Source organism: Citrus sinensis, chromosome 2 (genome assembly GCF_022201045.2).
Source record: "Citrus sinensis cultivar Valencia sweet orange chromosome 2, DVS_A1.0, whole genome shotgun sequence".
In the NCBI taxonomy this organism is placed as follows: domain Eukaryota; kingdom Viridiplantae; phylum Streptophyta; class Magnoliopsida; order Sapindales; family Rutaceae; genus Citrus; species Citrus sinensis.
This window is the reverse complement of record NC_068557.1, coordinates 32,547,346-32,572,606: the sequence shown is the minus strand read 5'-3', so window position 1 is coordinate 32,572,606 and position 25,261 is coordinate 32,547,346. Positions and strand designations below refer to the sequence as shown.

At 34.6% G+C, this 25,261-nt stretch overlaps 6 protein-coding genes across 9 annotated transcripts; 2 read left to right on the top strand and 4 right to left on the bottom strand.

Moving 5' to 3' along the window:
- The first annotated feature begins 783 nt into the window (after window positions 1-783).
- LOC102618084 (cytochrome P450 71D8) lies at window positions 784-2,919 on the top strand. Its single transcript, XM_006467236.3, has 2 exons — window positions 784-1,763; window positions 2,077-2,919. The coding sequence occupies exons 1-2, from the start codon at window positions 843-845 to the stop codon at window positions 2,692-2,694; spliced, it is 1,539 nt and encodes a 512-aa protein (XP_006467299.1). The 5' UTR covers window positions 784-842; the 3' UTR covers window positions 2,695-2,919.
- A 1,084-nt stretch (window positions 2,920-4,003) lies between these two features.
- LOC102618858 (uncharacterized) lies at window positions 4,004-6,314 on the top strand. 2 transcript variants are annotated; one of them, XM_025094146.2, is made up of 5 exons: window positions 4,004-4,847; window positions 4,997-5,194; window positions 5,310-5,417; window positions 5,526-5,633; window positions 5,789-6,314. In XM_025094146.2, exons 1-5 carry the CDS (start codon window positions 4,311-4,313, stop codon window positions 6,023-6,025), a joined length of 1,188 nt encoding a protein of 395 aa, XP_024949914.2. In that variant the 5' UTR covers window positions 4,004-4,310; the 3' UTR covers window positions 6,026-6,314. The 2 variants fall into 2 exon arrangements, with proteins under 2 accessions (XP_024949914.2, XP_006467302.2); XM_006467239.3 differs by having other exon boundaries at window positions 4,010-4,847; window positions 5,316-5,417.
- Window positions 6,315-6,523: 209 nt separating this feature from the next.
- Window positions 6,524-7,603, bottom strand: LOC102618371 (uncharacterized). 2 transcript variants are annotated; one of them, XM_006467238.4, is made up of 3 exons: window positions 7,437-7,603; window positions 6,837-6,993; window positions 6,524-6,718 (listed from the first exon to the last, which is right to left on the bottom strand). In XM_006467238.4, the coding sequence occupies exons 1-3, from the start codon at window positions 7,437-7,439 to the stop codon at window positions 6,672-6,674; spliced, it is 207 nt and encodes a 68-aa protein (XP_006467301.1). In that variant the 5' UTR covers window positions 7,440-7,603; the 3' UTR covers window positions 6,524-6,671. The 2 variants fall into 2 exon arrangements, with proteins under 2 accessions (XP_006467301.1, XP_006467300.1); XM_006467237.4 differs by lacking the exon at window positions 7,437-7,603 and adding an exon at window positions 7,189-7,388.
- Window positions 7,604-9,623: 2,020 nt separating this feature from the next.
- On the bottom strand, window positions 9,624-13,622 carry LOC102619345 (protein NAR1). Its single transcript, XM_006467241.4, has 11 exons — window positions 13,303-13,622; window positions 13,132-13,199; window positions 12,894-13,047; window positions 12,475-12,661; window positions 12,199-12,325; window positions 11,842-12,019; window positions 11,673-11,722; window positions 11,412-11,583; window positions 11,103-11,229; window positions 10,903-10,994; window positions 9,624-10,386 (listed from the first exon to the last, which is right to left on the bottom strand). The coding sequence occupies exons 1-11, from the start codon at window positions 13,420-13,422 to the stop codon at window positions 10,234-10,236; spliced, it is 1,428 nt and encodes a 475-aa protein (XP_006467304.1). The 5' UTR covers window positions 13,423-13,622; the 3' UTR covers window positions 9,624-10,233.
- A 1,444-nt stretch (window positions 13,623-15,066) lies between these two features.
- Window positions 15,067-16,980, bottom strand: LOC102619640 (CASP-like protein 2B2). Its single transcript, XM_006467242.3, has 3 exons — window positions 16,303-16,980; window positions 16,070-16,202; window positions 15,067-15,579 (listed from the first exon to the last, which is right to left on the bottom strand). Exons 1-3 carry the CDS (start codon window positions 16,524-16,526, stop codon window positions 15,328-15,330), a joined length of 609 nt encoding a protein of 202 aa, XP_006467305.2. The 5' UTR covers window positions 16,527-16,980; the 3' UTR covers window positions 15,067-15,327.
- A 2,191-nt stretch (window positions 16,981-19,171) lies between these two features.
- On the bottom strand, window positions 19,172-21,246 carry LOC102619932 (glucan endo-1,3-beta-glucosidase 4-like). 2 transcript variants are annotated; one of them, XM_006467243.4, is made up of 3 exons: window positions 19,856-21,246; window positions 19,526-19,777; window positions 19,172-19,341 (listed from the first exon to the last, which is right to left on the bottom strand). In XM_006467243.4, exons 1-3 carry the CDS (start codon window positions 19,920-19,922, stop codon window positions 19,307-19,309), a joined length of 354 nt encoding a protein of 117 aa, XP_006467306.1. In that variant the 5' UTR covers window positions 19,923-21,246; the 3' UTR covers window positions 19,172-19,306. The 2 variants fall into 2 exon arrangements, with proteins under 2 accessions (XP_006467306.1, XP_006467307.1); XM_006467244.4 differs by having other exon boundaries at window positions 19,526-19,750.
- Window positions 21,247-25,261: the final 4,015 nt, after the last annotated feature.

The following is a 25,261-nucleotide window of genomic DNA, read 5'->3' as shown; positions in this document are numbered from 1 at the left end:
ATTATCATTTAAAAGATGGTTGGGACATGGCAATCGCATCACCTAGTGAGCTTACTTTTAAGATATAGGAAATGTTCCTTTGCAATATTACAATTTACAACAAGCTGCCGCATTCGAGAATCTTCCTCTTCTTATTATTATTCTTTATTGTTAGTTTACATAATATATTCAGTGACTCGTGGATATTCCAGTCTCTACTCTTGATATCAGAGATTTGGATTCATGTTAATGTTATGGATTGATTGATACATTTGGAAACATGTAACTGGTAGTTATGTATATTTAAATAAAAATGAGTAATATTATAACTCTAAAAGTTTATAAATTAACATAACATAATCCGATTAGTTGAATTAAAATATAAAATAATATAAATAAATCATGTGAGGGGAGCAATGTTTTGATTCAATTATTTTTTTTTTCCGGTACATTAACTATGTATGTTATACCGCAACCATTTGAACAAAACCATCATTTATACAAAGGAGTTTGTTGTTGTACGGTGACTCGATAAGAATATAGAGTTAATGTGTAAAATTATAGCCTTGAACCCTTACACCAGCTCTTTTTATGTAAACCCATCAGGCATAATGTGATACATAACTTTTATTATTTTACACGCTGAAGATTATGAACAAAAAAGTACAAAACGCAAATAAAATTGCTTAGTTTATATCACAACAATTCTGACAAACTATAGGGCATACATACTTTATAGCACACCTCTTTTGACCTTTGTAAAACATTAAGAAAGTATAAGTACCCGCTTCTTGACTCAGAAGATTACTAAGCTATTTATTTATTCTACTCCATCTCTCCTAAAGTTTATTTCTTCAATAGTGATGGAGCAACAATTTGATTACTTCACTGTTACTAGTCTCCTTGTCTTTTTAACGTTCCTGTTAAGATTGGTGTGGGGATGGAAAAAATCGAGTGATAAAATCAAAATCAGATTGCCTCCAGGGCCTTCAAAGCTGCCAATTATTGGAAGCCTACATCACTTGATCGGGCTCGATGTTGATTTGCCCTACTATGCACTTACTGATTTGGCCAACAAATATGGACCTTTGATGCATCTGCAACTGGGAAAAATGTCCCTAGTCGTCGCGTCGTCAGCTAAAATGTTTAAAGAGCTGATGAAGGAGAATGATCTAGCCATTTCGCAAAGGCCAGTGCCATACGTTGCCAGAGTCCTGGAAGATGCTGGAAGAGACATTGCCTTTGTTCCCTATGGTGATTACTGGAGACAAATTCGGAAAATAAGCAGAATGGAGCTGTTCAGTGTCAAGAAAGTCCAGTCATTGCATTATATTCGTGAAGATCAATCCAGCAAGCTTGTTGAATCCATTAGGGGTCATGCAGGAACAGTAATGAATCTGAGCAAAGCAGTATCCGACTACACGAGTACTGTTGTTGCAAGAGCAGCTTTTGGTAGCGGATGTAAAGACCAAGATAAGTTTATAAGGCTATCCCTAGAAATGGTTGCGGCAGCAGGAGCCGTCAGTACTTTGCCAGATATGTTTCCTGCTCTAGGGTTTATTCCTATACTCAGCGGGAAGAAAGCCTTTTTGAAGAGCATTCAAACGGAAGCTGACAAGATCCTCGACGTCATTATTGATGAGCATATTCAGAAAACCAAGAGCAATGAATATGACGGAAAGGAATCAGACAAGGAAGACATAGTTGATGTTCTCCTAAGACTTGAGAAATCTGGCGAACTTGAAATCCCTATTACTACCCAAGACATCAAAGCTGTCATCTGGGTAAGATTATATGTCTGCCTTTGATTTTGTCGATTTTTTTCCCTTTTTGGGGGCATATTTGGATTGACCTGTGTGCAGCAGTTAGCTTCTAATTCACTGTTTGTTATTGATGGAATAAAATCAGTAACAGTCAAGTAATTAAAAATATTTTATTAAACAATTAGGTTGCTGTGCTTCCGAAATTAAGCGGAAGCAAAACAATCACCAGCTAGTACTTGTAGATTTTATATTCGTGTGTTGTCTTTCATTGCTTATCCTTTTTTTTAAAAAAATAAAACATTATATGTGCGATGCATGTTGTTATCATCTGCAGAGTGTATTTGCTGGTGGAACGGACACTTCATCAACTACAACATTATGGACTATGTCGGAGTTGATGAGAAATCCTAAAGTGATGGAGAAGGTACAAGCTGAGATAAGAGAAAAGCTCAAGGGGAAGAAAGAAATCTATGAGTCAGATATTCAGGATTTACACTATATGAGGGCAGTCATCAAAGAAGCTCTAAGACTAAGGATTCCAGGTCCCTTATTGCTCCCAAGAGAAACCATGGAGCCAATTGAGGTTGATGGTTACGTAATTCCAGAAAGAACCAAAATACTTTTCAATGCTTGGGCAGTAACAAGAGATCCCCAACTTTGGGAGAATCCTGAGAGCTTTATTCCAGAAAGGTTCATAGAAAATCCCCTGGATTACAAGGGAACTAACTATGAATTCACACCATTTGGATCAGGAAGAAGGATTTGTCCAGGCATGAATTTTGGTATAGCCAATGTAGAGCTTCCATTGGCTAAACTACTCTACTTCTTTAATTGGCAGCTCCCTCCTGGGATGCAACCACATGAACTTGATATGACTGCAAAATTTGGTGTGGTTTGCGGTAGAAAGAATGACTTGTTTCTGATTCCTACTCCTTACAATAATATTCCGTGAGGGATGCAATGACTTTGTTGTAAGATATAATGTGCGGCCACATGATACCAATTTATGATATAATGGGTGTAATAAATACAAAAGAAAGTGGATCAATCAAAATCCTGTTTGTGAAAATGTACTGTTGAGTCCACTTAGAAGAAGAGAAGGAGAACTAAGGATTGCATGCATTCTTGTATTTTTTTTTAATCTCTTTTTATATAATTTTTTTTTCACTTTTTTAAAGGGCAAACCCGATGAATTTGAACCGGAATAAAAATTAATTGGTTTTTAAATTTAAACCTATTCAAGGTTTAAGGGTTAAATCATACTAAAGCAAATCCAATATTTATTTTAAATTTGATTTGATTCAATTCGATTTAACCTACTCTGAATACCCACCTTACTTTTCAAATTTCCAACCGCGCTTATTTTTTCGGTTAAATATCTTTGTCGTCCTTCTTTGAGTCATTTCCTCAATTAGTTTTTGTGCTTTTGATGATGATGATGATGATGATGATGATTATTATTATTATTATTATTATTATTATTATTATTATTATTACTCTTAAGAAGATAGGGGATTGTGCAAAACCCAAATCATTTTTTTAGTCCTGACCTCTCCTAAAATTTGAACTCGGTGGCTTATCAGATAAAACCACTCAGTCAAGCACTCTTAGGGGCATCCCTTTGTAATTGGATTTAACTTTTCAAGGGGTCAATAATATTTGTCTGATATAATTTCTAAAACTCAAACAAGTAAGACATGTAACAATTAAAAATAATAATAATGATGAGGCAAATATATAACAAGGACTTTTAGGTAATTTAAAAAACTAAACAAATAATTAACTCAAACAATAAGTACTATGAGAATTTACCCTAATGTTTACGGTATAAAATTATTATTTTTTGATATTAATCACGAGGTATCCTGGGGAGGGCCCCAACTGTGAGAGGCACATTTAAGCCCGTACCACAACCCAGATTAGTAGTGTCCGCTTGAACCGGGAGGCATATGTTCTCCCAACAAAGGCGACTTCCCTGCGACTCGAACTGGGGAGCAAACCCAGTCAAGCCATTTAAGGGGACTCCATTGCCAGTAGAGCCAACACTTTGTTGGTTTTACGGTATAAAATTATGAATCATCTTCACCTAACAAAAAATTAACAGGAAGGGTTGAAATCCAAAAACAATGCAATAGGATGACGTTGACCAATCATGTAATGGGATCCAATTATCCAAACCCATGCTTCAGTTGGGCCTATGCCGAAAAAGGCCTGGGTCGAGCGGATGATCCGACCACGGGGTTGAATTCTTGAGTTGATAGTGAAAAGGACAATTTGTTAAAGAGTATTTTTTATTCAAAATAAAAAACAAAAAGGAGAGGGGCAGTCGGAAAAAAAGAAAAAAAAATGACAATGCCGCGGCCAAACCAAAATTTGAATTCAGATTTCGGACAGCGCCTCTGCGCTCGGAGGCCACGTCACATAAAACCAAAACCCCAAATTCAAAAATCACAGACAAGACATCATCACTCATCACAATCACAAAGACAAAACCTTCAATCAAATCTTCTTCTTCTTCTTGTTCAATTCTCTAGGCTAAAGTGAAGCAAGAAGAGGAACCCTGCAAAAATGGCAACAAGATACAATTCATACGATTCGCGCTCATCAACATCCTCGTACTTGTCAGATCCAGCTTCTTCCAGTATCGAACTTAAGCCCCAGAATCAACCCACTTCATCTTCACGCGCAATCATCAAATCAAAACCCTCAACGGCAGCCACAAAGACTAATAAGAACAGTAATACAAATTTGGCCAACATGGTGAAGAAGTTTATGGAGAAAAAATCATCATCATCGAGTCGGGCGGTGGGGCTGGTGATACCGTCGGACGTGATAGCGGAGGATCTGAAGAAAACGGCGAGAAAGGGCGGCAATTTTGGTGGGTTGCAGAGGAAGTTGTTTGGAGGTAAAATTGAGAACGAGAAGAAATCGGAAGTGAAAGCGTTGCCGTTGAGGGAAGTCAAGGGAGGCGGCGGTAATAATAATGTGAATGCGAGGACTTTGGCGATGGTGTTGAGAAGTGAAAGAGAGCTTTTGAATGCTAATAAGGAGCAAGGCATTGAGATTTCTCAGCTTAAAATGTTGCTTCAAGAAAAGAACAATGAAGTGAGTTAGATATATAACATTAGTTGAGTTCCCCATCCTTAATTTTTCTTGATTTTGCATGTCTAATTTCTAATTCCTAATCGCTAGTCTAGAGATGCAGCCAATCAAAATCATTTATTCTGAGTTTTATACATATATGCGGCTTGCAGGTTGAGAAGCTGAAAAACTTGTGCTTGAAGCAGAGGGAAGAAATTAAGGCACTAAAGAGTGCAAAATTGTTCCCAGATCATGCTACGGATTGTCACCTTAAGCAGGGTTCTGAGCTGAAACAAGTCATTCCGTCTCTCCAAAGGCAGGTTACCTCTCTCACTGGGCACCTTCAGAGCCTTGCTCAAGATCTTGCTGAGGTATTCTACCTGTCGTCTATTCTGTTTCTATATATGATGAATGATAATTCATCTTTCATCTACTCTAAACTGACCATCAGGAGACCTTTCAATTTTGCTGGCTGATTTGTTTAAGCTGCAGGTAAAAGCAGAAAAATATTCAGCCAGGACTGGTATGATCATGCGTCATGGAACCTGCCCCAGGACACCGTCTTATGATCACGAAGAGCCTGCTAATTCTTTGGTATTATTTTAAAATTTTTCCTTGGATCCATGTCGTCCCGAAGCCAAGCCACCGATATTCTATCGTTGATGAGATTTTCAATTAATAGTTTGCTCAAAATTTATGCAGGAATTCAGCTCGGAGGATGTAACAACCCCTGGCAGTCCTGACGACTTGTTTCTCAAGGATTTGAATCCTTGTCTAACACCATTTAGTGTCAAAAAAAAGACTACCAAGGTAATTAAGCGGGCAATTCTTCTTTGCTATTTCTTTATTATCTATCAATGAGAGTGAGAGATTGAGATGGAGAGTGCCTACTATTTTCTTAGAGCATATCTGTTTCCCAGAATCACAATAATCAGTTAAGAGTGAATGGTATCTTGTGCTTGTAGGAATTCGAGGCATCGAGCTATGATTCTCCTGAACTTGATGATGAAAGCTTTTGCATGAACAGCGTGGAAACGGGGAGTGAGTTTGGATTCAGTTCTCATTCTCATAGCAGAAAACTTTACAAAAGTTCTGATTGTTACCAGAACTCCAACGCAGGCAGCAGAATTGCCCGACCAATTCGGAAGTCAGATGAAAGTAAACGCACATATGGGAAGCAAATGCTGCATAAAGTCCTTTAATTGGTCTGTCAGTCGTTTGGATTCTTAAGCATTTCTTTTACGCCCTGTTGTCTTTTGTCAACCTACTTCTGGTTTTACATCAATATCCAGAAGTCAAAATTCAGAGTCATGGCAATAGCTCCCCGCTGTATTGATGTTATATGGTGCTCTTCAACCAATTCCACACAAATAAAGAGTTCAAACTCGATGATACAGATACATGTAAGTTGGATGCAGTGTATTATGGAATGTGCTCAATGGAGCCATTATTGCTGTCAATGAAAAGCGGAGTCTGACAATATTATTAGTAGCTTGCTTTCCATGTAGTTGATATGTGTTCCATACAGTTCAAACTGTCCTACGTACTTCATAATTGACAGTTTTTTTTTTTTTTTTTTGCTAATCTTGGCTTTAATGGCATCAAATTAATCTTTATGGTCTTTAACTCATTAAAAAAAAAGGAAGCAGCCCACAAAACAGTGTCCCCAACACAGCATAAGGAATTTGCAGGGCAAGACGTCAAAAACTGGAAAAGATTTATTGAAGTGCAGATTTTATTATACGTACTGAACAAGTGATGAGTATCTTCTATCATCACTCTTAAACATGCAGATTCACATGATATCTTATTATGCCGTTATTTGGGGACTTGTCAAGCTCTTCAACTTCAAGCCATGCCCCGACTAGTAGCTGTCCTGATAATCTGAAAAAGAGCTGCCGGCCAATAAAGGGGGAAATGAATTAGGTTATTGGAAGCACAACTGCAAAAGCCAGAAGAGATAAAAAATTAAAAAAAAAAAAAAAAAAAAGGATAACAGGAACAATAACATACATGATCCTAAAACTACGAAGACAAAGAAGCCAAGCAGAATTGGGCCAATGGGGTAATCAGATCCTTTCTTTGCGGAGCTTTCAGGAACTGATCCCCTCCTTGTGACGTTCTTCTGGAACCTTGCATTTTTCCTCTCTGCAAGCCGCTTCGATGTAGTCTGTCCGAACAACCCAAATAAGAAAACAAAACACGTATGACAAATCCTATTGGAAATGGCCAGTAATTATTATAACGCAATCAACATGCTAATAAATTTTTCTCATCTCATCTGTCAGTCCCATCAAAATTTTCCCAAGATAATAATATGAAAACTGATTATAAGACAGATCAAAAGTTCAAAACAAAAAGAGACCATGAACAGCTCAATCGACATCAACAAGATGCAAAGAGATCAATCCTAACTGCAGAATTATCCATTAAAACTCTGTCACACGGAAACAAAAATTCGCATAACGTGAAAGATCAAAAAGAACAGATTAACCAAGAAAAGGTATATATGTATTGAAAAGAAAAAAATTGCCGCCTTGAATGAATAAAAAGAATTGGTAACAGTAATTCATACGAGAAAGAGAGAGAGGAATGCTTTTATAAGAAATTTACCATCTTTCCCTATTGCTTTGCCAGGTAAAGGTTACGAAGATGAAAGCCGTAAATGTTGCCGTTTCTTTTTTTCTTTTCTTTTTCCACCTATTTTTCCAGTATCACCAAAGACAAAGAGAAGGTTTTAGTTTTCATAAGCGGAAACATGGGGCTTCTGTCCTGGTTTTATTATATACCTTGTAACCACGTGTCCGCAACTAAACGCTTTCTTTTCTTGCGATTTTGTTTGCTTTAGCTTAGTGTCTAAGATTGGCATTTTTAGTCCATCAAAAGGAAGGCCGTAAATTCAGTATCTCACTGAAAATTTTCCCAAATCACCAGATTTATTTCCTTATATTTTTCCAGAAGCTCTTCAAGTGACACCCGTAACAAATGAGTGAAAAAATAAAACTTCAAATTCATGTATAAATTTATCTTATAGGATTATTTTACGATGCCATGATTTTATCATGTTTAAATATGAATCAAATCTTCTAAAGATAAAAGGAGGGGTGCAACGCGAGACTTTCCCAAGAAGTCACACATTATAATACTGCTCTCTCCCAAACACGCTTAATTAAACATGAATTATGTAAATAAAATATAAGATATGCAAATTTAAAAAAAATTGTAAATTAATATTAATTATAAAATAAAACATTAATTATATGAAATGAAACAAAATACTTGTAAATAAAAGATTAAATAGGTAAATTAATATAAGAGTTGTAAATTGATGTATTACTAGTAAATAGAATAAAAACTTACAAATTCAACATAAAACTTATAAATCAACAATAAATGTACTATAAAACATTAATTAAATGAAACATAAGACTTATAAAGTGAGGGTAAAATAAGTAAATTAACATAGGAATAGTCAATTTGTGTATTATTGAGAAAACTTTATAAATGTAGTATAAAACTTGTAAATCAACATCAATTATAAAATAAAATATAAATTATGCAAATAAAACACAGTGCTTGTAAATGAAGGATAAAATAAGTAAATTAACATAGAAGCAGTAAATTGATCTATTATTACTAAACAAAACAAAAATTATAAGTGTAACATAAAATAGTAAATCAATATTAAGTGTAAAATAAAACATCAATTGAGTAAATGAAACATAAGACTTTTAAATGGGTAGGGCAAGTAAATTAATATATAGGAGTGATAAATTAGAGTTTTATTGGTAAACAAAATAAAAACTTATAGATGTAACATAAAACTTATAAATCATTATTAAATGTAGAATAGAACATAAACTATGTAAATAAAATACAAGACTTCTAAATGAAAGATAAAACAACTAAATTAATATAAGAGTTAGTAAAAAAAAGTAATAAAAACTTATTATAATAATGATTATCTTATATATTTTAGTACCTACTCAATGACAACCCCAAATGATCTTTAATTAAAAACAAGAAGTAAAATTAAAAACCACATGAAATATATATAAAACTTAAAATTAGATACAATTTTATTGATATATCAAATATGTCAAATATTCTAAGAATATATTTTAATTTTTTTTGTCTTATTCCACATCAAGAAAAAGAAAATGTTTGTTTTCTTTGTCCTACAATAGAAAATGAAAATAAATTTAAGAATGTGCTAAAATAGATATAGAATTTATGGTTAAATTAATTCAATAAAATCTATTTCAATTGTTTTTAATACAATTTTTCTGTTTTAAGTTAATGAGTGACTTTTTTCTTTGTTTAATTAGATTAAATGAATAAACTATTTTTTGTTTAATGAAATTTAATATTAATTTACAATAAGTTTTATATTATTTTTACAAGTATTTGCTTTATTAACAAATTTAAAATATCAATTTACAACTCTTATATTAATTTACTTATTTTACATCTCATTTACTAATTTTATATATATAATTTACAAAATTTATATTAATCATCATACTAATGCCGTAATTTTAAATTTTTAATCACGACAACATAAAATTTTTCTTATTTTATATAAATTGATATGATAATATCCAACTGATTAAATTAAATGATTCTATCATCACTTAACAGATAATTATAGACAAATTACATCCTTCTTAACAGCAATCTTAAATGGATATCTGAGTACCAAACGCCTGCGACTAGATTCATTGATCAAACAGACCCTGCATACACTGTTATCCTTAATTTAGCAGTCTTGAGCAGTTTGAGAGCTCATCACTCATCAGATAAAAGTTAAAACCCAAATCACATTTATACATGATCCACTTCACCCAAAAAAGTCCATTTTAGCTTGACCATGTACATTTCCCTCATCAATCATCACAGTAAAACATACAAGGATTCTCCAATCTCCAACACCGGGTCAGAGTTGGCACAAACAAGGACAATTATTTTGTTTCCAGGTCAAGCACAACAATCCCCCAAAAATCCAATTATACATAACAAAAATGAGAGTATCAGGTTCCAAAATAAATGCTATGTACATGAGCAAAGGGAACCTTATACGGACTGTTCAACTAAGAAAAAATGACACAAGGAAATGAAATTAAGTGCCATGACGCATCAGTGTCTAACTCAATGCTTTCTTCTATATGTAACATTTCTAATACAGAGTATGTACATGAGTGAAAACCTTTGAAGTAAATAAATATATGTTTACCCTATCAAAATTGGACTCCCCTGCAAATGCAATCCCATGATTGACAAAAAATGGCCAGCATCGCTGTGGTGCCATGTCTGAAATTGCTAAAACAACTTGGAGACGGCATGGGGCACAAGAAGAGAGTTCTATAGTTCCAAATTTGTATACGATCAAGTGTTGGGATGGTAAATGCTTTCACCAATTATGCAACTGAGCAGTGATACTTTTCACTACAGGATGGTATTCTGTGTGCACGTGCTTTTTAGCTTTCTCTGAACCAGGTTGCTCAAGCCACTCATCATACAAGCTTCTCACCAGAGGATTTTTGAAAGGATCAGCTAGCATTACCTATTATATATAAAAGAGCAATCAGTTAATAACACAGCACCACACCAGAGGTCAAATTACATGCAGATCTCACAATAATATTCCATAAATGGATCTGATATGCAAGGTCATAAAAAATCAATAACAGCATTACATGCTTGTAGCATATATATTGACTGCCAAAAAGTTTCCAACCACATCACTTGAATGGTAAATAATCTTGTACACTGTCAAGTACACCAGGCCTGCAGGCCAGCAAAAAATCCACTAACACATACTGGTAGGCATATTCCTACTATAGACCTCATTTTGGATAACTAGTAGTATAGTCATTGAGGTAATGATTGTGGCAATTTCATGACCCAACCTGGACCCTTGCGTGGCACCCATGCGATCAAGAAACTTATAGTTCGTGGTACTATGAATTAACTAGAATACACCAAAAATTAACCGTGGCTTTGTAGTTTTGAAAATGAAGAGACCCAGAACACCACGAGGCATAAAGAATATGTCAATGCTAATAGAAGAACGACTTACATTTTCCAAATAGATGGTTTCCAGTGTCTTAATCAACTCCTTCGGTGATTGCCCTGGCTTAGGCTTGATCTGACCTCCACCATTCAAGCAACCTGTTAATCAATAGCTCAGGAGTTAATATCCACCAATTTTTGATTTGACATAGAAAGCAAACAGCCACATTCTACGTCAATGAATAAAAACTAAAAAGGAAGATTGACCTGAAGGGCATGCCATGACCTCCACAAATTGATAATCGCATTTTCGCATTTTCACTTTCCTGACAATGTTTTGCAGGTTCTGGAAGCCATAACATAGGGCAAATTTCAACAACGTTTTTCCCTCCACCTACATAACGAGATGGAGCACAATGTCATAACCAAAATGACATGCAGTACATGGTATGCCCTAGATATTTTCAATCCTATGGAATAACAACACTGCAACGATGTTCATTACAAAACCGAAGATTCCAGGACAAGCTTCTCACATGCCTATAAGATGTGATCAAAATTAAAAAGGAAGCTTACTTCCAGAGCCACCTCTCGGAAATCAGAGTTTCTGATGGTTTTAAATTCTAGATGACCTTCAATAACTTTTCCAAATAGTGTTTTAGCAGCATGTCTGAATACTGTTTCTGCATAACCTCCAGAACTTCCAGCAACCCCATAAAGATGTCCTTCATCATCAACATTGGTCAACCTGCAGGATGACCAAAGCAGATTCTATTTTAGTTGGCTACTCTAACCATCATGCAGATGACTTCATAAAAAAGTTATTCTAATTCTTACATTTTATCAAGAGGAGATTCCTCTAATGCTTCAAAATTTACAGCTTTTAACTGCATAAATTGAAATAAAGTAGTACAAAGTTAGACATCATTATTGTTTCAAACCAGAAAGAAACTGTTTACAGTGAAAGCAGTTATACAAGTTAGTACCAATGAAAGCCTCATCTCACCTGTATCAAATCTAAAACTTCCCCAGTCGTCAGGACTGAATCAACCTCTGGAATCTCAAGTCCTTCATCCCTATAGGTTTCTTCTTGAGAATCCAATTGGAAAACAAAGTCTTCTCTAGCAGCCTCTAGCTTCTTATCATAGCAAGGCATCACAGTCACATGGTAAATTTCATCTGGCCTATTAAACAAGCATTCAGCAATCAAATGATTCACTCCTGCTAATGCCTAAACATGTAGATTCACATAAAAGGAAACTTTACATACTATATCTCTCCTAAAATCCTAGGACTCATAAGTGAATATGCCTTACAACACAAATACACTGCTTCAAGGCTCCAACTTTAATGAAAGAATTACCTGAAACCCAATTTTTGGCAAATATGGTGTTTGATGGTAGCTCCAATTGTCTGCTGAGGGCTCTTCACAGAGGAAATATATGGAAGAATATAGGAGCCAAGTTGTTTTTCAGCATAGCATATCCACCCTAAAATAAAAGAAAGATTTTCACATAATTGAACAACATCCTTCCATAATCCTTATAAGCAACAACTATTGATCATTGATAACACAATGGATGGTTTTATAGTGTAAGGAGATCATCATTAGTTGCCTAACAGGGATAGACTTAAATACCTGGACATGCCGATGACAGCATGGGCAGGGATGAATTGGACCTTTCATCATCAGATTCTTGGCTTTGTTTGTAGCGAGCAATAAACTCATTGCAAGCTTCAATAAGCGTTAAGTCTCTACTGCAGCTCGTATCAAAGATGCTCTTCACTCCAAGCGACTTCAAGAATGTTGTAAGTTTCTTGAAAACCTGAAATTTTTTTCAAACAAAAGCCGACTTCACACTTAGATCATTGACTTGCAGTATAATAAGAATCAATAATTCATCGGACGTTTTCATAAAATTGTGTGACATATGAAACTTAAACATCACCTTGACTAAGGAAACTACCCAATAGCAAAAAATCATAAGATGATATAATCCTCAACCAAGAGAAGCATACAAAACTTCTATAAAAAATGATAATTGAGCCCCGTTTTACCTGAAGAGGAGAGATGCCAAAATGTTCAGCAAGGGAAGCTCTTGACTGTGGAGAAAGGGAAATAATAACAGCCTTTCCTTTATTAATATTTGATAGGAACTCATCCAAACTCTGCTTCTCAAGCATCACAGTCTCCGCTGACGTAATGCATCCACTACCACGTGTCCAAAAATATCACAAAACAATGAGCTTTTTCACCGGGGCAACATAACAGAACATGTATAAAACAATCAATTACCTGCAAGCTAAGCAATCCTTGAGTGAGATTTTCACCGGTTCAGCCTGCTGCTTGCTGGAAGTAGAAACCTTCACAATAAGGAAAACAAAAATTACAAATTGAAATAAAGGGTATTACTAAAGTCGCTTAAAATAAAAAGAAAAAAGAAAAGGAAATATCATTTATATGCACCTGGGGCTTATCAGGGTTTTTAAAGGTAGCTTTTTTAAGAGAAACAACGCAATTCTGAGACGGTGCTATAAAATCGCTGAGATCTCCGATTCTCAGCGTAGGCGAGAACTTCTCTGACATTTCTCTTTCTTCAATTTAACACTGCATCCGCCGAATTGATTAAACAAACGGCGATTAATTCAGAGCTCAATTTTAGGGATTTTTTTATTTTTTATTTTTTGGAGGGGGTAGATTAATTCTGTAGAAAGAACAAAAATGGAGGAGAGGCAGAAGATACTCCACAAGGAGAGTTTTGATTTTGAGGCGCGTGTGTTGTAGGAAATGTTCGGTCGGGTCAAAGGCGGTTTTGGATATTGAGGAGGGATTCAGTGAGGGCAAGGAGATTGTGTTAGCCAATGAGATTTTTCTGATTTGTGGAAAAGGAGTACAAGTCCAAGTGATTCGGATGTCTATTGGTTACTGACGTGTACGTCTCTGATTCCCTAGATTATAAAAGCACGTGCCCACCACAATCCACAACCCTTGCTCCGTCATCCGTGGCTACAGTAAGTGCAATCCCCACAACCACAAATTAGAATCTGTGGCCCCATGCCCTGCGAGAAATTCATTTACTTTACGCCGTGTGTCCCATATATTTGAAAAAATTAAGTAGTATTTATATTAAATTTAATTATATATATAATAATTAGTTATGTTATCTTAAATGACTAATGATATAATGATAAATTTTTGTATAAATTTATTTTGTATAAATTGATGTGGCATAATAAGATTAGTTGAATTAAATATCACTTGTTCTATATGATTTATTTTTAATATTTTATATTTTTATTTAACCAATAAATTAATGACACGTCAAACGTTAGTTTATACAAAATAAATTTATACAAAAATTTATGATTATATTATTACTCTATTTTAAATATACATAAATTTTGTCATGCGGTGCCTATCTTCGTCTTCTTATTTGGTTAGTCCATGGCAAATTATATAACTAACCATCTTCCTTTGTTCATGCTTCACAACATACAATCGTCGTATCATTCCATTTATTATGTTTGTATTGTATGCAATATGCCATAAATATTTGTAATAATTATTATATTTTTGTAAAAAAGTGAACTTTCGATCAAGAATTCCTACCTTAATATAATCAGATCAAAAGACAAATATAAAACATAAAATTTTTATATATAACACATAATATGGTCGCGTCATATCCTCGGGAAATTTTCAATAATGTTTTGTCATTTTCATTTTGTTTTTTTGGGTTTATTATCAATCTCTTATCAGTTTTCTTCTCCAAATTTTTCTCACTTCTTGAAATATATATGTTCACAGACTCATGGTGTATATGATCAGTTTGCAACATGGATTACGGCTATGAATTTGTAATTCAAAAAATGAAAACATTTTGAATTATGAAGCAGGATTCATTAAATTGTGACATATTTGAGAAAAACGGGAAATTGACAAATCCTGCTTGGAATAGGAATGTTCAAATTTCCATACTTGGGAGAAACTTTTTATTTTGTTCACTTTCTGTGATGAAACCTGCTGCATTATGTGTGTGTGTGTTTACACAAATGTTGTGTTATTAAATGCTAAAAAAGGTCAGACAGTGGTAGCCGGTCGTTGCAAATCTTTATTGTAGATGTTGAAACTTCGAAACGAGTCTTAATCTTTCTTCATTTCTGGAGTTACATGTATGTGTGCCTCCGCTCTTTTGCATCCACTCTTTGCTAAAATGAATTTCTGTTAATGTCATAACAAAGATTTTATGATCGTAATTGCTGAAAATGAAAGCTGTGTATAATAAATATTAATACAATCTACAAAGACTCTGCATTAATTATTTAATTTATCAAGTGGCTACTACTACTAGCTTGGGATAGTCACATACATAGTTCACTTTTCTTCATCATCAGCTTCTTATTTATCATTCATTTATTGCGGCAGCATCCAGCTTAACCTCCACCGACAACACCCGACCGAGCAAAGTATGCTCAGTGAGTTAAAATATCTTTACCACCTTGCACCATTTTTGGCCTTGCTGCCACCATACAAGCGGAAGAGACTGAAAGCAGAGATACAAGACAGAACCACCATACTTATGCTAACCAATAGAGCTGACGCAATTCCCTCCCCTACTTGGTTGCAGAATTTCCCGTACATGTTGCATATCTTCAGCCATTGTAATTCTGGTTGTCCCAGCTTCGCAAACACTGCTGATTGCGCAGCAGCTGCCACGGCAGCTACTGTCAAGTATGCCATCATCTGCACAAACAAGTTAATCCATGCAGCACATATGGTTATTGGCTAAAACAAATGGGATACTCGTTTCGTCTTACTTCTTAGATTAGCTTAATCAGTAATTAATGATATCAATTTAGCACATAAATCAAGCAATGTCATAAATATTATATTGAACAACATACTGCAAATGAAAGTCCACGACCTCAAAAGGCTCTAACGGTAATGATAAATTCACAAAGTACACACTCTAGATAGACATTCCAAATTTAAGAAGCAAACCCCTGAACAGGAAGCAGATCAGGGAAAGGGAGGTGTTGATGTAAATTACGACTTGTAATATCCCATATCCAACACCCAATCAAATATAGTCTGCCTTCACCTAAAAAACTCAATTATCATATGAAGCACTCAGTTATCAGTGACAACCAACTCATGGACAATCATGGAAATTTCACCTGATGAGAAATAGAAAGAGAACAATCAATTAGAATTGGCAGCAATCAAATATTACCTGATCTCCAGAGAAAATTGCCCAGGCTAGTGGCTTGTTAAATAGCACACTTCCCTTGAGCATAGCAACAGTACAGCGCACCCCTTGCACTAAAGAGTAGGCTGCAGCTATTCCATTTGCTACCACCAAAAACCTGCATTATACAAGAGTAAGAACACAAGAAACGTACAAATGCTTAGCCTAAGGTACATAAAGCTAAAAGCTCAAGATTTTAAGAGATTTTAGAAGCTTACACAAGAGCTTTCATGTCTGTAAACTTAGCTTTCTTTTGAATTGAGAAGATTTCTCTGACTTGGGTATCAGTCCCAACAAGAACAGCAGCAAGAACACCTAAACCACAGATCACACATCTCAAAACCAACTCTACAAGCCTTATTCTCCTATCAACAACCTTCATTAAGGTGCCATGATACACTGGCACATTCCCTGGACTAACACCAACACCCAAGTAACTCATTTTTTTTTTTCTTCCAAAGATTTAACACTTAAAGGAAGAAATCTGAACAGAAGGAGAATAGAAGAGTTCAGGACACAGCTCTCAAATCCAGAAAAATATCCTAACCTTTACCCAACATCAACCACCACGTTCCACTTCTTAAATAGGCACCCAAGAAAATAATTTTTCTCATTGAATATTAAAAAAATACAGCACTGCTATGCCTGTACAAGAATGAATAGGCTGTGAGAGTGCCAAGTGGTAAAGACAGGACCTGGTAGCTCTACGCCTCCTACAGACAAAGGGCACTGCGCCTCTGAATTACAGCAAAGGAGTATTAAATATGAAAGAGAAAACTTGAGACTAAAAATTTTAACTCTTTTTTTCCGGGAAAGGCCATAGTTTGTTGTCCCAAGGAAGGTGTCAGATAAGGTAAAAGAGGTGCCTATTGAATGAAGATGATGGTATTGGTAGAATTCATGAGGACCCATTTCTCTCAACAATATAGTAGAAAGAACAAAAGTCTTATTACAAAACAAAAAACAATGACCCTGTTTAAAGGCTAAACGTGAAACAAAAGCAAATCGCTCATGATAAAAAACTGAGTGATGAAATGATTAAAGTGGCATGTTTTGATGCTTGCTAGTGGTTTCGTCTAAAGTGGTGGGTCATTTGTTCGAGGGACGTAGTGAAGGCTTATTTAATTTAGTTTTTAAAATATTTATTGATTTATATTTATGTGATAAATAAAAAATAATTTTTTCTCTTATCAAATTTAATTATTCTCTTTTTTTATTTATATAATTATTGTATTTCTTTTTCTTTGTTCTTTAACAATGATACTAAAATAATAATATTATATTATTAATTTTTTTAAAAAAATTCTTAAAAGACTCATTTAATTTTATTCTTTAGACATTTATTTACTTACTTATATGTTAAATAAAAAATAAAAAAAATAATTTTTTTTTCAAAATTCTTTAAATAAAAACAAATTTCCATTATTTTAATCAAACTCCTCCCAAATCAAATTTAGTTAGCATCTATTTTTGGAGATGCTTGTTATTAATGAGATAGAGACAGACCATTCAAGGTTAACTTTTCTCTCTCGACAGTGTGGACCCACGTTCTCTGAACAATTTCAAGCACTAAAAAGTCAAAAAGCATGCCCAATAGATAAAAAAGGGGGTGAAATGGTGCCACGGGTTGAGTACTTCAAGCCATTTCCACCTACTTAATTCCATTATCAATGCTTAGTCTATCTCCTTGTGTTGCGATGCAAAATTCCAGATCGTCCAAAAGAGATGGCAACATCAATGATCAAACTCTATCAATTGTTTGTGGGAAAAAGTACTGCCTATTGTCATCTTTACGCGATATATAACTTACATGAATTTCCACTCTCCCACAAGCAATCTATTATCATCATCGCCTCAAATGAGTGCCTCATCATCCACTATGTTTATATTGATTATCACAGAAAATATTTAAATAAGTACAATAATTGTGTGTTAACCATTCAAATTCAACTTTCTTTATCTAATAATTACTACAACTACAACCTGTCAGAATCTAAATTAAACTATATATTTTGTTTGGACAGTTTACCTCTTAGATTATCTTTTCAGGTTAAGTGGCAAGTTAACATGACAGCAGAGTCAATTTTTCCCAAGAAATTTTGTGTTTGAATCACATTAATTAAGTCTAGTCAAGCGATAATTACTGGGCACAACCCAATTGTAGATGTTTTCAAAAGACCAAAGATGGGGCTTGGGAGGTGTGTTGCGTATGGAAGGTGATTCAATTGTATTGTCACAATATTGGCCATACTTTGGTCATTGCATACATATATGCAATATACGATTTTGCGTGCATTGTATTTCCCCAACGTATGGTCGTGAATGATAACAGAAGTGGTGAAGTAAAAGCAAGAAAAATGTAGAAGAAATTTCATAGACAAAATTGAAGTTCAGTTGACCGGGATAGTGGGTCACTGACTCACTGTCTCATATAATCCTCACTAGCCCTTAGAATTAATGTGAACCATAGGATAGCAAATTGCATTTGCTCTCTAGGACTAAATATATATGGTGATGAATGAATTAATAATGTTGACAATGATGAGACTCCCCATGTTCTATAAATGCATAAGATAACTGCACATTGTTTTTATCTCTCATGATCATATGGCGATGAAATTGACAGTCTCGCATCTCCTCAGAACTAACGCCATATCTGTCGGCGTCCATGCAGCCCTGCTGTAAGATGGCCCACAATTCATGGAAAATTAACAAAAGATATGAGCAAGTTGTTGCATAAGAAGAAGAGGGGAAAATGAAAAATATATTGGCCCTTCATTGGGCAAGGATCTCTGGCTCTGTGCAGTGTGCAGCAACATTGTTTGTAATTCTAGCGATGCTGCAGAGACAGAGGCCGATCAGCATGCATTGAATTGACAATCAGCTGATCCCACTTAATTTTAATTTCAATCTTAATCTTGTGTGAGAGGCCTAAGTTGTATATATCAAGAGTGTTTGTGAATTGATAGATTACTACTAATTAATCGAATTACATCTCTTGTAATCGGTTATTGAATAAAGCACTGTTGCACAGAAAATACTATTCTAATACGTTAAGTGAGACCAGGACCAAATAAGCCACTGCAATTCGCAAGCAAAACTGAAAATTCACTTCCCATTATGATAGTGTTACTACTAAAATTTTCATCAGATTTTAAGATCTATCAATAAAGCAGAGAAAAAAGGAAAGAAGATTTGACAAAATCTTCAATACTTTAAAACTCATGGACGATATTCGAATTTGCAAGAACGATGACCTGCCATCACAGATAAAAAGAGACGTTATGGCATGTATCAAATTTAAAACACCATACGATCTAGATAACTGATACGATATATCTATTGGGAATGGGAAATATATATATATATATATAAGAGAGAGAATTGCTATGATGTAGATATAAGCTGATGAGATGAGTTTATTAGAGATTGTTATCTTACTTGGGTCAAGATCAGTGATCATTGCAGCAGCATGGAAGTAGCAAGTTGCTCCTTGATGCTTGAACTTTTGGTAGTAGTCATTGAAAGCATAAGAGGCATGGTCCCTCAAAGTGTTGGGAAAATAACAAGGCTGCTTTGCTTGTAACTTGTTACAATCAGCACCTCCTTTTCCACAAGCCCAATCAAGTGCCATTTGCAGCTCATCGTCTGGGGTTTGGCCGTCAGCTATACACCATTCCATGAATTCACCATCTGATTATAATACACAAATTAACAAATTGCTATTCGGTACCATCCATTAACTAAAGCTATGATTGCAGATGGTGTTACCTGATGTTTGCAGAGTAGAAATAGCAATAAGAAAAGCTAGTAAAATGCTTAACAAAGCAGATGACATTGGAAGTTTCAGAAGCTAGCAACTGTCTGTATGTCTTATACTTACAAGTACTGGACATTGCATCTCCAAATAGTTTGCTTGCTCTATATTTATCAAGTATCTGTATGTGAAGAAAAAAGAGAAAAGAAGAGTTGTGGGCTTTTCCCAAAGCCTAGATTCCATTAGTCTCTATGAGTTCCTTGGATCTCAAGATAACTGTAGTTTTTTTGTTTTTTGACTGGCAATGGCATAGCATAACTACCCTTGTTCTACACTGTGTTGTGCAGTCTATACATTATTCGATATCAATATCAATTATAATTAAGAAGCACAGCTTGCAACACTCGGGGAAAGGAGACATGGTTCGACTTAATTTTCATGTTTATTCCTAATTTATCCTAAACAGAGTGCAACAATTTTATCAGTCACAATTAATTAATAGTTTCGACGGCAGTGGTTGTTTGGTATTTGCACAAAAAGAGAGGAGCAGGAGCAAGATCCTATAATTAAGATCTCTTTTGCAATGAGAGAATCAAGATTACCCTATTCCTAAGCAAACTTGAACAAGATCTGTACTGCTTTTTTTTTTTTTTAATCTGGATCCAGTCAATTTTATTTTTTTTTCTTTTTACTTTTCCTTTTTCTTTATCGCCACCACGCCATGGAAGAGAATTTCGTGTGCCTGAATTTGATCAAAATCGCACAAATGAAAGACAAGAAAGAAAGGGACCCAATTAATACTTCATAGAACTAGAATTTGACAATACAAACAAAATTGGGGACCTATAAGCTGTATGTGCAAAACTATGTAGTTATTTATTTCTGGGCAAAACAGAGGAAGCCAATGGTACAATATTATTCCTCTGGACGCTGTAATGCACAAAAACGATCAAAGCCCATGTCTCAGCTGAAAAAGAAAAGAAAAGATAGTACCCCAAAAGTGATCCAACCTGGCCCGGCCCACTATCTTCTCCAGATATATATAGCTGGTGACGTTTATGAAAACCCTACAATCTAGTTCTAGCTGCATAGCAGCAGGAAGGTCAGTAACAGTAGTCAATAGATCCTCTTGAGACTCAAACTGCTGAGTTTTGCTGTTCTGAGTGTAACCCTCGGCTGGCTGTCTCAAAGAAGTATAGAGGATCTGAAATTAAAGCGGCATCTCAGAAAGCCAGTGCTTTTTGTAACCCCATCGGCTCTTGGCTCGCTATGGTGCTCACACTTTTTTTTTTCCCCCTCCCCTTCCTCTCTCTGCTTTCTGGTACCATTGGTCTTTAGATTCGTTTTCACATCAAGTGGTATTTTTCTTGAAATTGAGTAAAGAGTTAATTGGCACATGCCTATCAGTTTTGAGTTAAGAGAAAGTAATGCCATTTTTTTTATAAGTCAAAAACAAAATTATATACGGTCTTCGTATAATTGATGCATTTATCAGTTTTTTTAATTATACTGTTGGAAATATTGTTTTATATTGAGGCAATTCAATCCAATTGCGTAGCTTAACTCAATGGCACAACTCCTGCTGCAAACTGCAATACATTGCACTTTGAGATTTCCCCCCCCCCCCAAAAAAAAAATCCATCAATCGCGGTGCCTGAGAAATCAGAAAACAGAGGAGCTGAGTCATCTCATCTCACTACTTATATAATGATGTTTCCGAAATTATTAATCATAACTTCGGTTATTGGAATTGGTATAAACTGAAATTGAAATAGCGAATAATAATTATAATAAAATATTTACTTTAGCGGTAGGAATTAAAATTAGAAATGAGTTGTATTCGAATTTGCTGAGATGAATATGGGATTTGGGTTTGATTTTCATCCATTTTTGCTTTTTTTTTTTTTAATGATTATTACTTAAATAGAGAATAAAATGAAAATTAGGAAATTTAGCTGGGCAAAAAATGAGTTCTACAAATGGAGATCTAATTCTCAGCCCTCTCCTGGGAATTAGAACTCCCCGAAATAATTTCTAAAAGGGAAATTGTCAATTTCTGCGTTATAGTAATCAACATATATCATTTTTCTCCCTACTGTTTTTATAATGGCCAAAAACCCCCCTGATAGCATAAGTTTACAATATTATCCTTATTTTCAACTACTATTTTATTTATATTTATTATAAATTAAATAAATAGCATGAATACAAGCTAAATAAAAAATTAAGCATTAAAAACAAGAAATATATGTTTTGATATGAGAAAAAATTAATAATAAATTTTTTTTCTTGTATTTATTTATTTTGTGCAAATTTTCTTATAATAAATATATAAGAAAGTTATTATAAAATGATAAAAAATTATAATAAGAAAATTTGAATGACAAATAAAAATTTATTATAAGATAAATAATAAAATATTTTGCCTATACTTTTTACATTTAATTTTAAAATATTACAAAATATTTATTATAAGAAAATGTTCACAAAATAAATAATTATAAAAAAATTATTATTAATTTTTTTGCTCATATCAAAACATATATTTCTTGTTTTTAATATTTAATTTTTTTATTTAGTTTTTATTCATGTAATTTATTTAATTTATAATAAATGTAAATAAAAGAGTAATTAAAAATAAGAGTAATATTGTAAACTTATGTTGTCATGAGAGTTTTTGGCCATTATAAAAACAGAAGGGATATAAATAGTATATGTTAATTACTGTAGGGGGAAAGTGACAATCCCCCTTTCTAAAATTGTGGGATCCCTATACAAGTGTGTGCGCACACACTTAGTGAACCTCAAGTAAGATGTAGTAGAACAAATGGCTTGGGTTTTGATCATGAATTCAGTCTTGAACGGCTGAACCTGAAAGTTACATTTAGCGAACCTCAATGCATCAAGCCTCAATCTTAACGATTAAAGAACAAGTCTCTTTTTCTTCGGTTTCTCTTGAATCTTAATGGTGCATAATAACAGCATACGATGCTTCAATCATGAATCATGATTCATTTATAATAAATAATCTTACCCCAAGTTTCATAGGTTTTTCGCAGGCATAACTTGAATCAACATCATTAATATATAGAGCAGACCTTCTCTCTCTCAAAAATATTTTCCTTCAAATTTCTTAATTCTATTAAGAGAAGCAACCGCACAAAGAGTCTTTTTGCTCAAGAAAACATACCATCCAACCTAAATGGAGTATTTATGCAGGGACAAAAACTTACTAAGAAAAATAATCTTACTTCACCGATCAATAATATGTCTTAGTACTCTGGGGATCAGGATTGGCTACTTCAAGCAAATAAAAGTACACCATCAGGCTCAGGCAGGGCATTCACATCTAACAATATTGACAGTACAGCAACTCTCTTCCAATATTGTAATCATTACGTACCGAAGGGGGAAAAAAAGTATACGATTGTTAAATTTATAGATGAAGAGAAGTATCAACATCATCATGATGGTTAGGCGTTTCAATTTTTTTAGCAGAGGCATGCAGAGATGGTGGTGCAGCAGCAGCAGCAGCAGGTACTGTCTCTGACGTCGGCAGCAAAGGGGTAGTTTCCATGCACTGAATCTGAAAATAGTCGTCGTGCACCTGCACCTGCTGCTTGCTCTGTGAGTAAGACCGAAGCGAGAGTGAAACTTGAGGTGATGATGTTGATGTTCTTGTTGGAAGGAAGTGAAAGAAGAGCCTTGACGATGTCTCATAACAATCATATTGCATAGCGGGGCTAATTAGTTTGGGCTCCACTACCATTTTGTGAAGGTGCAGCTCCCTTTCTTCCCTCATCTCCTTAACTCTCTGCAATTGCCTAAATCTCTCCTGCAATAAAGCAATGGACGATTGAGTGACAATTGGATCATTGCTTTGCCTACCCATTGGAGAAAATGAAAATCAAATTCTATTAGCGTTGGCCTTTGGGGTGCTGGAGGCATGAATGACTCTCGGTGCTTATATATTAGTATGTTGGTACGGCTAGTATTTGTTTGTTTTCAATTATTTCAAGAGTATTTAGTCCATCGAAAAATATTAAAGGAATGAATGGGAATCGGCAGCTAAGGTGCAAAGTCCAAAAGGAAAAAGTTAAGTGGCCAATCTTAGGCTGCTTTGGGTAAGTGTATGTGAGAGAAGAGGCAAAAGCAATGCTATTGAAGAAAAGGGTCCCAAGAAAACGCCAAAAGAAATGTTAGGAACTAGCACATGGAAGGGTGTGTTTGGAAGAACAATAAGTTGGATGATACTCTGCCAGCTTTGTCCCCAAAAGCTCCTCTTCGCTTTGGAGATGATGGTGCCTTTTTCGGGGGGCTACGTACAAATGCTATTTCAATTATTTAATTAAGAGTATATTTCTATAATGCAATTTTATTTGATGCAATACTCATCATACCAAATGGGTTAAAGGCCAAGAATGAAATTTGGAGCTCAACAAAAAGAAAGAAAAAAAAAAAAAACTAGAGATTAAAAACAGATGGAAAGTTGTTGAAGTAAACAATACTAGAACTAAAACTGTACTGTATAGTCAATCTCTATATTTAAATCATCTTTCAAAAATCTGGTTTGCTTTTTGAACTGAGAGAGAAGAAAAGAAAAAGGAGAAAAATTAAGGCAGTGGTGGGGGTCGCTATGATGAGCAAAAAGACAAAGGTTAGGAGTGGGGAAGCCTAGGAGTAGGAGGTTATAATGCTCTGATTGAACAATAATATTATGTATTGACAAAGACAAGAATACCAACATTCTCTCTCGGGTATATGTGCTTTTGTCTTCAAGCTTTTGGAGGGGAATGGCATGCTTAAATGAAAGCTGCAGGTGCTAAACTGATAGATTGGAATTGGATGCTTCTTTTATGCAACACAACCGCCATTACTTCCTTTAATTTATATATTTATGTGCGTGTGTGTATATGAGACTTCGAAGTTTGTGAGACTGGATTAGATTTGCGGAGTAGAAAATATGATGATTTCAGACAACGCGTGCAATTGAGATTTCTGCTTTTAACCATTAACCATTTTGCATTATATTTTTGAGAAATTATAGAATACATCTGAGATACTATGTCATCCATACAATAAATAATAATATCATGACATGTATACATTTATTTTGAACCATTATCATTCAAATGGTGGTTGTATTAAATTCAATTATACATGTCATGCATACATCAATTGGTTGTAATACATATAAAGTATTCTAGAATTTCTTTATATATTTTGCACTGGGTAAACAATGCACACCTAGTCGATTGCATGTCTTCCAACTCCTACCTCGAATTAAGCCTATATTTATATGCTATAATTAATTAAAATCAAAGATCATTTCGAGATTTATTAATCAAAGAAACTAAATTCTTTTCCAAATATGCGAACACACTTCACTAGGCCGGGTTATGGGAAAGTAATCTAATAGA